This window comes from Mytilus californianus, unplaced genomic scaffold, assembly GCF_021869535.1.
Source record: "Mytilus californianus isolate M0D057914Y unplaced genomic scaffold, xbMytCali1.0.p SCAF_6, whole genome shotgun sequence".
NCBI lineage: Eukaryota > Metazoa > Mollusca > Bivalvia > Mytilida > Mytilidae > Mytilus > Mytilus californianus.
The window spans coordinates 44,025,757-44,036,407 of record NW_026262712.1 but is presented as its reverse complement, the minus strand read 5'-3'; the positions used below and the strand labels follow the sequence as shown (position 1 = coordinate 44,036,407).

General features: G+C 34.3%; 1 protein-coding gene across 2 annotated transcripts; it reads left to right on the top strand.

The window, feature by feature from the left end:
* Positions 1–2,376: 2,376 nt before the first annotated feature.
* Positions 2,377–10,304, top strand: LOC127706175 (uncharacterized). Of its 2 annotated transcripts, XM_052210614.1 has the most exons (6): positions 2,377–2,704; positions 3,912–4,139; positions 6,125–6,345; positions 8,354–8,502; positions 9,568–9,684; positions 10,018–10,304. In XM_052210614.1, the coding sequence occupies exons 1-6, from the start codon at positions 2,386–2,388 to the stop codon at positions 10,244–10,246; spliced, it is 1,263 nt and encodes a 420-aa protein (XP_052066574.1). In that variant the 5' UTR covers positions 2,377–2,385; the 3' UTR covers positions 10,247–10,304. The 2 variants fall into 2 exon arrangements, with proteins under 2 accessions (XP_052066574.1, XP_052066575.1); XM_052210615.1 differs by lacking the exon at positions 2,377–2,704 and having other exon boundaries at positions 3,678–4,139.
* The last annotated feature ends 347 nt before the right edge of the window (positions 10,305–10,651 follow it).

Here is a 10,651-nt window from a genome sequence, read left to right as displayed (position 1 = left end):
CTCTTGAATACCAAATCAGTTGGGAAATGAACATCCCATATCATGGTGAGGTTGGTAATTTATAATGTGGGGGGATCAAACAATCTTTGGCATAAATCGGAAACAGTTTTTGAATGTTATCGCACTGGAAATTCCCGATATGGAACGCCAAAACGTGTAAGATCGGACAAAGGTTAAGAAAATATCCCTGTTGCCGATTGCATGCTAGGATTAAATGGAACAGGAAGCATGATTACAGGACAAACACTCATAATCAACACATTGAAAGACTTTTGTGTGATCTCTACGAAGGCGTTCTATGTCATGTTTACCATATGTTTTATCATATTGAGGATATAGGTGTTTCAGACCCACCGAACGAGTTGCATTTGATGATACTGCATTACATATTCAATGATCATATCAAAAGGAAAATCGAAATTTGGTAATGTCATCGACTTCGTAAAACTAGATCATCACCATTGGCTCTTTTTGGTAGCAGCTCAGCTGCAAAAACTAGTCGATGCATCAAGAAAACAAGATCAATAATCCGAGGGTGTGTATAACATTATAGAAATGGCATAGTAAACGGATAATCATGGTAACTGATTCACACTTAATATACATATTTTGAATAATGTTTTAAATATCAAAATATTGGAGGGGTCCTGATCCCGAAATCCCGGGCTTAAAAACATGGAATCCCGAGGTCCCGAATTAAAAAAAAAATTAAATCCCGACATCCCGAAATTCGAAAAAAGCATTCCCGGATCCCGAAAGGATCAATCCCGAAATCCCGAGCTTAAAAACACCTGATCCCGAATTCCCGATAAAGGTCCGGCCCCCCCCCCCCCCCCCCCCCCCCCCACCCCCACCCCACCCCCCACTAATGTGCTTTGTCTATATGTCTTTTTGTGCTTCTTTGTTACATATTTTTTTTGTTTTTATAGTGATTAAGATTATAACACAATGTTGACATTTTTACCTATTATGTCTGTTTGTTTTGTTCACACATCGTTGTCAATATAATGGAATTTGATGCGACTGTCATACAAGTGAGAGGTTTAGCTAGCTATAAAACCAGGTTCAATCCACCATTTTCTACATAAGAAAATGCCTGTACCAAGTCAGGAATATGACAGTTGTTATCCATTCTTTTGATGTGTTTGAGCTTTTGATTTTGCCATTTGATTAGGGACTTTCCTTTTTGAATTTTCCTCGGAGTTCAGTTTTTTTGTGATTTTACTTTTAAACAGGCGTTATCACACCGTTTATCTGTATGACGTCACGTCATCGATTTTAGTCACTGTTGCTAGGATGAAAAATTTTGTCCTGCATTTGTTATTAGTTGTTATCCCTGTCCTGCCTTTTTATTTTTCACTCCATACGGTCCTGCCTTTTTTTATAAGTTTATCCTGACTTTTTTTACATAAATTGTAATCCTGCCTTTTTTTTTTTTTTTTTTTTTGCAAAGTGTCTCATCCTGCTTTTTTTTCTTTGACTCAGAACACACTGTATCAACCCTCAACCAATATAATCATCGAGCAGAGCTCCTGGGATTATATTGGTGTCTCGGGTTGATATGGTTGTGATATTGAAAAATCATATGATATTTTCTATTATTATTGCTATGTTCATTCATTGAGTTATTCAAGACAGTGTCATTGTGATGCATGTTTTACTTAAAAATCACAGTAACATTGAAAAAAAATAGTTATTTTATGTAAAATATATTGTTTCCATGAAACTTGTAACGATTGTTGACAAGAAACTATCAGTTGCTCGCATTTTCACATCTCGCGAAACCCCGATTCCGTTTTCAAAATCATTTTGATTATTTCAAGAATGTAGTAATCAAAACTTAAATGGAACTATTTTTGAGAGATTTAAGGCATTTTTCTGAAAGGATTGGGTCAATCCTAGATTGTTTAATTGATAAATTGCAATTTGACGTCACCGTTAACAGAGTGGCGGCATCTGTTTTGCTTTGTGGAATGGATGTATGAATAAATAGAGAGCGTAAAGCTCCTTGAATATTTAAAATTATTTGCATTTACTCAGGTGGCCTGTATGAAGGCAACATTTATCTTTGCTCAATTTTTCCATCATGCAACTATTTACATTCGCCGCCCTTCATTCTTGTCGACCACTTTCGAAAAGTTCTCCTTGTTCAAATTCTTTTTTTTTTCAATTCTCCTGAATATGCATGTTATATGTGCAATCCAATTTAAAGTAAGGTAACAAGATAACTTGAACATTATCTCGTTATCACACATTTATTTCGACTAATTTTGATACCGTTTATCACACATTTATTTCGACTAATTTTGATACCGTTATCTACTATAATTATATTTACTTGTACTGATATCGTTTTAACACTCAGATTTACGATAAACTTGTGACATGAATTTATTTTTAAAATACTCAGTTGTCGCTATTTTAAGCAGCCATGTACTTGCGTTTAAATACAATTTGACTAAAGTGACGTCGTTTCCTATTAAATATCCTGGATTTACGTCATTGTACGAAATTTTTGACAATACTGGGGACTCCTCCAAATATGACTTGCTTATATCAACATTTGATCCAGTGCCGTTCAGCACAGACACTGTACAGATAGTTCCGGACGTAGGGAAACACTTATTATCGAACAGCAGTAATATAATTCCAAAAATAGTCACAACAAAAGTAACATGGCCAAACGAGATTTCAGGAGTTCCAAGTAAGTATGGTCGAAATATAAGTAAAACATTACACTTTAAGTAAGTTAGAATTTTAAGTTAATTTAATCTAAGAGCAGTACCAAAATATATTATATATAATTGCCCTTGAGATTGAGATTGAATTATTGGAACTGACTTAATGTCCAGTGGCAAGTATTTCATGCATTAGTTGTAATAACTAAAAAGTTTACTATCATTTCGTAGAAATGCTTTATAGTATAAGGCATTTGAAAATGATTTTGCTACACAGCAAGCAACTGTATAATAGTTTGTTAATCATCATTGTCCCTTTATACAAAAATTTATGCTGCTATAACATATAATTCATAACCTACACATTATAAATTAATTTATTAAAATTAGTTGAAGTTTAAAGATTTAGTTCAGTATAATAATACGGTCATCGTCCTCAACATGCATGAACTATTTTCCACTGGACGTTAGATTACCAAAAATTACTAATATGTTCATTAAATAGTAAATCTCTCTCTACATTTTCCGATCTTAAATATCCTTAATAAAAATTGAGCCTGGTGGCCTAAAGATATACGTATTAAAGTACGGTGATCACCCGCCTGTCGACATTAAACTTGAGAGCTGGCACCTTGATCATGGCACGGTACGGTCGACTCTGATCTTGACCTGTTTTCCAGCCTAGGTTCAGTGGTTATCTCCACTCTCCACCGCCAATATATAGTCAAGAGTGCTAAACGTGCGCTAGCAACATTTGTCAATCAAACAATATTATATAAGTTTTCTGAACAATAAAATAAGTTTAAACTAATATTAAATTTAATTTAGATGCAAAATTGCCGATTAAACAAAATAAGATCATTTGATGGTTATTCTTCTAAAAGTATGTATCTTTAATGGGAAAATGCTGAAAATGTTCCCCGAAAAAGCATTCGTTGGCTTCTTGTTATTAGCTTGTTATTAGCTTGTTATCTTTGATGAGTTTTGTTCTTACTGTTATTTTCAAGAAAAAATCTGAAAAAGCATATGCCTTTTAGAAATCGTACTTTCATTTTTCAATCGCAACTCACATGCCTAACAAATTTATTAATTACAATATTTTTTTGAACGCCGATCTTTTGTATTCAGTGTTGAATATGCATGAAATAGTTTCCACTGGACGTTAAACAAGCAACAATCAACCAATATTCACGAAGATGTTAATACTTTGACTTCTTTTATTTCAATATAAAGGATCCGTTTTCAACAAAACAATGGTTGCAATTCCCGATGGATTTCTCGTTCCATTTAAAACAGATGGTTCCATTAGCCTGGTCGATATTGATGGGAAAGGACCTTACAAACTAACAGACGACCAAACAGGAAAATGGTTTTATCACAGAGTAGTGTGGAAAGATATGGACTTAGATGGAGACTTAGATATACTTACTTGTAGAGCCAGGGAACCTGTTATAGGAATAGGTTAGTTCGATGTAGTCAGCACTTCGGTGTTAACATGAATATCAATTATATGGTCATTTTTATAAATGTACTGATTGCAAAAGTATGAATTATTCAAAATACTAAGGATTTTCTTATCCCTGGCATAGATTACCTTAGCCGTAATTGGCACAACTTTTTGGAATTTTGGGTCCTCAATGCTCTTCAACTTTTTACTTGTTTGGCTTTGAAACTATTTTGATCTGAGCGTCACTGATGAGTCTTTTGTGGACGAAACGCGCGTCTGGCGTATCAAATTATAAGCCTGGTATCTTTGATAATTAATAAGTTCGATGTTTAAGATGAATGTGACAATGTTGAGCATTTATTCGATAAATTTAATTATGAAACTATCCTGTGCCCATGCTCTGCTTGCAAAGATCTGACTTAAAACAATCCGTTGTACTTTCAGTTCAGGTAATAATTATATCAACTCGTGAAATTTCTGCCGTCAAATTTTTGAAGGTGCGATTCTTAACAACAAAACCAGAGATTCCCAAAATGTAAACAGAAAAAACGAAGCGTTGTCAGCGAAGGTTGGACACGTGATCTGTATTTCAATCATACTGTTTTTCGGTTTATGTGAGTGCCTTACAATGCACGAATCTTAATTCAGAATGACCAAAAACCTTGTTTAAATCTTTTGTTTGTTTATATTTGAGATAGTTACGAAAAAAACACCAATTAAATTTTAAATCTTAGAAGATTTTCAATTTGATTTAGATTGATACGGTTTTGACCGCAGTTGTCATATAGAACAATGCTGGATCATTTTTTCTGATTTCTTGAATGAAATGGGCTGTTATAAAACATGAAAAATATGCAAATGAATCAATATCCATTTAGGTTGCGCTTGTGTTAATATAGACAATGCAATTTCCCATAGGAACTTTTACGGTTAAAACTGTGCCACTTTAACTAGGAAGTTTCGTAAAAAAATGATTACATTCCCAAGTTATATCTCTATGAGATGAAACATAGAGATAATATCTGGGAACCAGTACGAAAACAAAACAAAATATCTATAAATATTGAATATCTCCCCAAGAAAGTTTGTGAATTAGTTGTATTTACAAAGTGCATTCTTCAGACTTGATATGTTAAAAAGAACTCTCCGTAATCTTGTCCGTTGGGCAAATGATGCATATGTTATTTTGAAGTGACAATTGTAAAATCCGTGTGAGGGAATTTAAGTGAACATTCCAAAAGCAACATTGGGTGCAGGAGTTGTGATCTTTATTGATTTATAGATTTTTGAGTCGGATTTTATTAGTACTTTTTATAATGCTAATAAACTGACACGAGACTATACGGAGGATTGTTCTGTTGATCGGGTATTATGAAGCTAATTATATTGTGGTGAACAGACGGGTTCTAAATATATTTCCCGAAACATACCTCATTTACAACAAATTAGAACGATTTGTGATAGAATTAATTATATTCCCAGGAGTGAGGTTCATGTCAATAACCATGGAAACCTGAAAGTAGCTCATTGTCTTGAGTAAGGGGGCGCTCTGACTGATGTATGTTTAACATTCAGTGGCAAATAATTCATTATGATCAGGACGTTAAAATTAAACAAACAATACAAGTAGGTAGAGTCGACCTGCATAAAGGGTGGTATGTTTGGACTACCACTTGAAAACTAAGGTCCGTTGATAGGGACAGAAGTTTTACCTTGAAACAAGCGGCATATTGACCTCCGGACAGCTACTGCATATGTTCTTCATTGTGCAGAAAACTGATGTGTCTGTGTATGTATATATCCCGCACAGTCAAGCGAGCGCTTTAGTTCAGCATGGGCCCAAGCGGAGAAAGACGATACAATCACAATATTTCTATATCCGAGTCAACTCTTGGTCTACGGCCCTGTGACATGGGGGTCCTGATGAAATGTCACTCTTAATGACTTTATTCTTTACTTGTTACTTAAATTTAAAACTTGTTTTACCTTTTAAACACAGGGAAAGATTCTGAAATGCTATGGTTAGAAAATCCTGGGAATTACTATACACCCTGGCGACCAACTGTTATCGCACATGGTCCAGACATCTTTGTCATCGATGCAGTTTTTAATACGACAGATGGTCCACGAGACTGTTTGATAGCTGCACAGTTTTTCACATCTAGTTTGACGATTTATTGGGTTGATAATAAGATAGCAAACTGGACCGACGTATCAAAGGTATTATAAAATTAGATGTTAAGTTCTTCAACATTAAGTATGAACACAAGGAAACAAAAATATGAAAAATACTAAAACATGATTTTTTTTGTAATTTTGAACTAGGTATCAGTAAATGCAAATACTAGATCAGTAATTAGTGTTATTTAAGTGCTTCGTGTCGATCTAATGGGTCAACCCTTTTAAAACTGATGTAGTTGGTTTGTTCTTATGATCGATTGATTTTTTGTTGCTCAACGTCCAGCGGTAAATATTGCATGCATGTTCAGGACGATGGGAACAAATTATTAATAAATACTATAGGTAGGTCATGTAATAGAGACCGTCCGTGATGAGGTCGGGGAAGTTTGGACTGCCATTGGTAAATCAGGATAAATTGGACTAGAACTGAGTTTTTGCTTTGCAGCGCCCTCCCCCCATTTTTTACGGACCCATCAAAGAAATTGGCACTCTGTACACGAGGCATCAGATTTAACGCCTGACCGGACGTATCTGCGTACTTGTACATCCCGCGTAGCCAAACGGAAGCTTCGCTTTAGCAAGGATTTTACTTCCGAGTGAAAGAAGACATAAGTATAAAAATAAGAAGATGTGATATGATTGCAAATGAGACAACACTTAATTAACAACTTTAGGTCACCGTACGGCCTTCAACAATGAGCAAAACCCATACCGCATAGTCAGCTATAATAGGCCCCGAAATGACAAATTAAATTATTTGAAACGAGAAAACTTACGTCCTAATTCATGTACAAAATAATGAACGAAAAACAAATATGTTACACAGCAAGCAAACGACATCCACTGAAATACAGGTTCCTTTGAAAAATGATTAACTTATTAGATAGATTCATATAGAAATATATCTCACGAAAACACAGTGGAAGTGGACGGGTACTTATAGATCCCTATAACAAAAAGACACCAAGTACAGATCTTAGTGCACTCGCACTAACTGACAGCTAGTTCAAAGCCAATAACAACTAATAAAAAAAATCTAAGACTAATAGATCATATTTCTATTCGCCAGTTACCTAAGATGTGTTCTTTTGTTATGCTTTTAAACCTCTGTGCCATGTTAAGGTAAACAAATTAATGAGATGATCGCTAACATGATTAACCTCGTCACATTCTTGCATATCCAAAGACATCCGGTAAATCATGAGCTTTCTTTTGAGTTGTCTGTAATGGTTTTAGTTTAATTAATGTTTTCCCTTAAGTTGTCTCGTTTACCAAAATGTCAAGGTAGGACAATTTATAGCTTAGTATACGGTATTGATTTTGGTCATTTTTTAAGACCCTGTGCTGATATATATATATATATATATATATATATATATATATATCGACGTTTTGTTGGTCTTTGGTGAATAATTATCTCTTTGGCAATTAAACTATACCGTTATTGTGATAAGAATTGCTTGTTAATAACTGATTGCACTAACGCAAACAGTGGTCACGTTCGTTTAATTTAAAACAGTTTTTGGACTTGGCAGTGAAATAATAAAAAAAAAAGATCCCTGCCATATGTATCGAGATTATCATTTAATTGGTTTAACAGTGAAATAAACATATTCAACAAAGATGGAAGAATTAAAATATTTTGAATGCCAGATAAATGCTACTATACCTTCATCTCCGTGATTACAATTAAAGATTTAAAACGTATGAAACATAATTAATGAAATATATTCTTCTCGTTATTGAATTGTAATGTGCTTTTCGTACTAGAAATATTGTAGATTTCAACAAAATTTATCCCGAAGCACACTATTTGTCCCTCATGCTTGCTTTGTTAATGAATGTGATATTTGAGTTTCAATTATAAATTCTTGAAAAACCGATCAATCATAACGAATCAACTTTCCGTTAGGTTTTTTTTCACTCATACAGTCATGTATGTCAACAAAATGGTTGAAAAGAGTAATAGTTTTATCTTCGGCCTAACCAAAATGTTACGTTTTTTTTAATAATATTTTTTTGCGAATATCTGTTATGTCTATTTCAGATTAAATCCAGAGTAATAGATAATAGCATTGGTAATGTGTTTGATGTGACTGTGGCTGATCTGAACAATGATGGTAAACCAGACTTACTTGTGACTAATAATGGTGAATCTGGGTCCCTCTACGCTTATGAAGTACCTTCAGACTTTAGGTACAATATTTGTATTAGTCGCTTTACGTTGAAATATTTAAGACCCTGTATTCAGGAGCAGATCCAGCCATTTTCCAAAAGGGGGGTTTCCAACCCAGGATAAGGGGGGGGGGGGGGGGGGGGGGGGTCCAACCATATGTCCCCATTCAAATGCATTGATCGTCCAAAAAAGGGGGGGTTCCAACCCCCCCCCCCCCCCCAACCCAACCCCCTGGATCCGCCACTGGTATTCTTGTTAAGTAAACAATGTGATTGATTCAGTCAGCTGGACTTCTTACACAAAATAAAGAGAGCCGTCCATTTGACTGTATAAATCAGGTGGTTTGAATCTGGCATAGGGTAATTTTGGCCTGGCCTATATGCAATAAAACAACCCTTACATCTCATCGAGGGGGTTAGTTTTCATGTCTGTCACAAGGTATCATTTATCTCAACCTACCTGTTTTCTGGAATACTTTAAAATCTTCATACCAATTGACCCACTTTGCAGACCCTCAATATTGCATTGATTGTTATTTTCCCCCTCGTTCTGTATATGCACTAAATTGTTGCCAATAGATATATATCAAACACAAATATTAATTTAGTTTCAATTATTGACAACATCTTCTTTGACACCCGTCCAATATGTAACTGGGATAATAAAATGAACAGAATAAAAAAAAACTCTTAACATTCTAGACGCATTCCGGATTTATATGCACTTTCTGTTAGATTCTTTCAACTTAATCGTATTGTCACAAATAATAAAGCATAGTTTACAATTCATCAATTGATACCGGAAACAGCGAATGTTTAAAAAGATAGGCAGTATATAACAAAGGGTCATTCAAACTCATAAGTCGTAAAAGAACTGAAAAAGCCATGGCAAAACAACAACAACAACCAAAAGACAAACACCAATATATATATAACACAAATTTGAGAACTAAAGAATGAGTAGCACGAACTAAACCAAAAATAGGGGGTTATCTTTCGGAAGGGGAACCTTTTCAGTTTTTATTTTATACGGTAAGATGTCTTCTTGCCGTTCCATAATCACCATGTTTATACATTTTTATATAGATCTGGAGACTTCAAGAGACACTCATTAGCGGCAGGATTTAAACCAGGAAAATCTGGAACAGGGAAAGGAGCACCAGGAGCAGCAATGCCGGTGTATCCAAATACCAAAGTTAACGCGTATGTTTTCGTTGCTTTATTATTAAGTGAACTCAAGAATATGGTACAGTGCAAAATTACTGCTTCTATATATATATATATATATATATATATATATATATATATAACACTTTTCGCATGTTATTCTTAATCATTATCATTTAGAATATTTGATTTTCTGATAATTTATTTATATTATCTTATGAGTCGCAATGGAGTGAGGGATGACAGTCTATAAGAAGAAAAACCATTGTTTAATATGCATGTATGAGTAAATTGAACGTGCCAATGCTCCGGTTTGTTATAAAAAAAATCTCATTTAAAATTCATATAAATATGATTAATTTATTGCAGATCGAAGCCCTCAATTTTACTATCCGGAGATGATGATGGCAAAGCGTATTACTTAGAACCATTAAGTAACGAACCTTCTGATTGGACATACAGTATGATGATGTTTTTAGATGCCGGCGATGGAACTGTCGGTGAACTATCATTTGCTGATGTAGATGGAGACTCTTTTGTTGAAGTGTTTGCTCCATCTTACAGCACCAATGAACTATATGTCTATCGGTTTACATAAACATTAAAGATAGAACGCACGTAAATTACTTAATTGTCACTTAAAATTGAGCATTGTTGTTTAGTCTTTAGTTTTCTAAGTTGTGTCTTATGTACTATTGTTTGTGTGTTTGTCTTTACCTTTTTTTACCCATGGCGTTGTCAGTTTATTTTCGATCTATGAGTTTGAATGTCCCTCTGGTATCGTTCGCCCCTCTTTTGTAGTCTTTACTACATAAATAGTAACCCTATTTAGTGTTCTTTCCTTTATTTCTGGTTGGCATAGTCTCTTCATAAGCATTAACTATTTTCAGAAGAATTTAAGCAAAAATTAATAACTTTTAAATATTTGATGATACATTGGCTCACAATAAAGACGACTTCAGTATGTAAGATAAAATGATTTACTGTTGAACTTACTTTACAT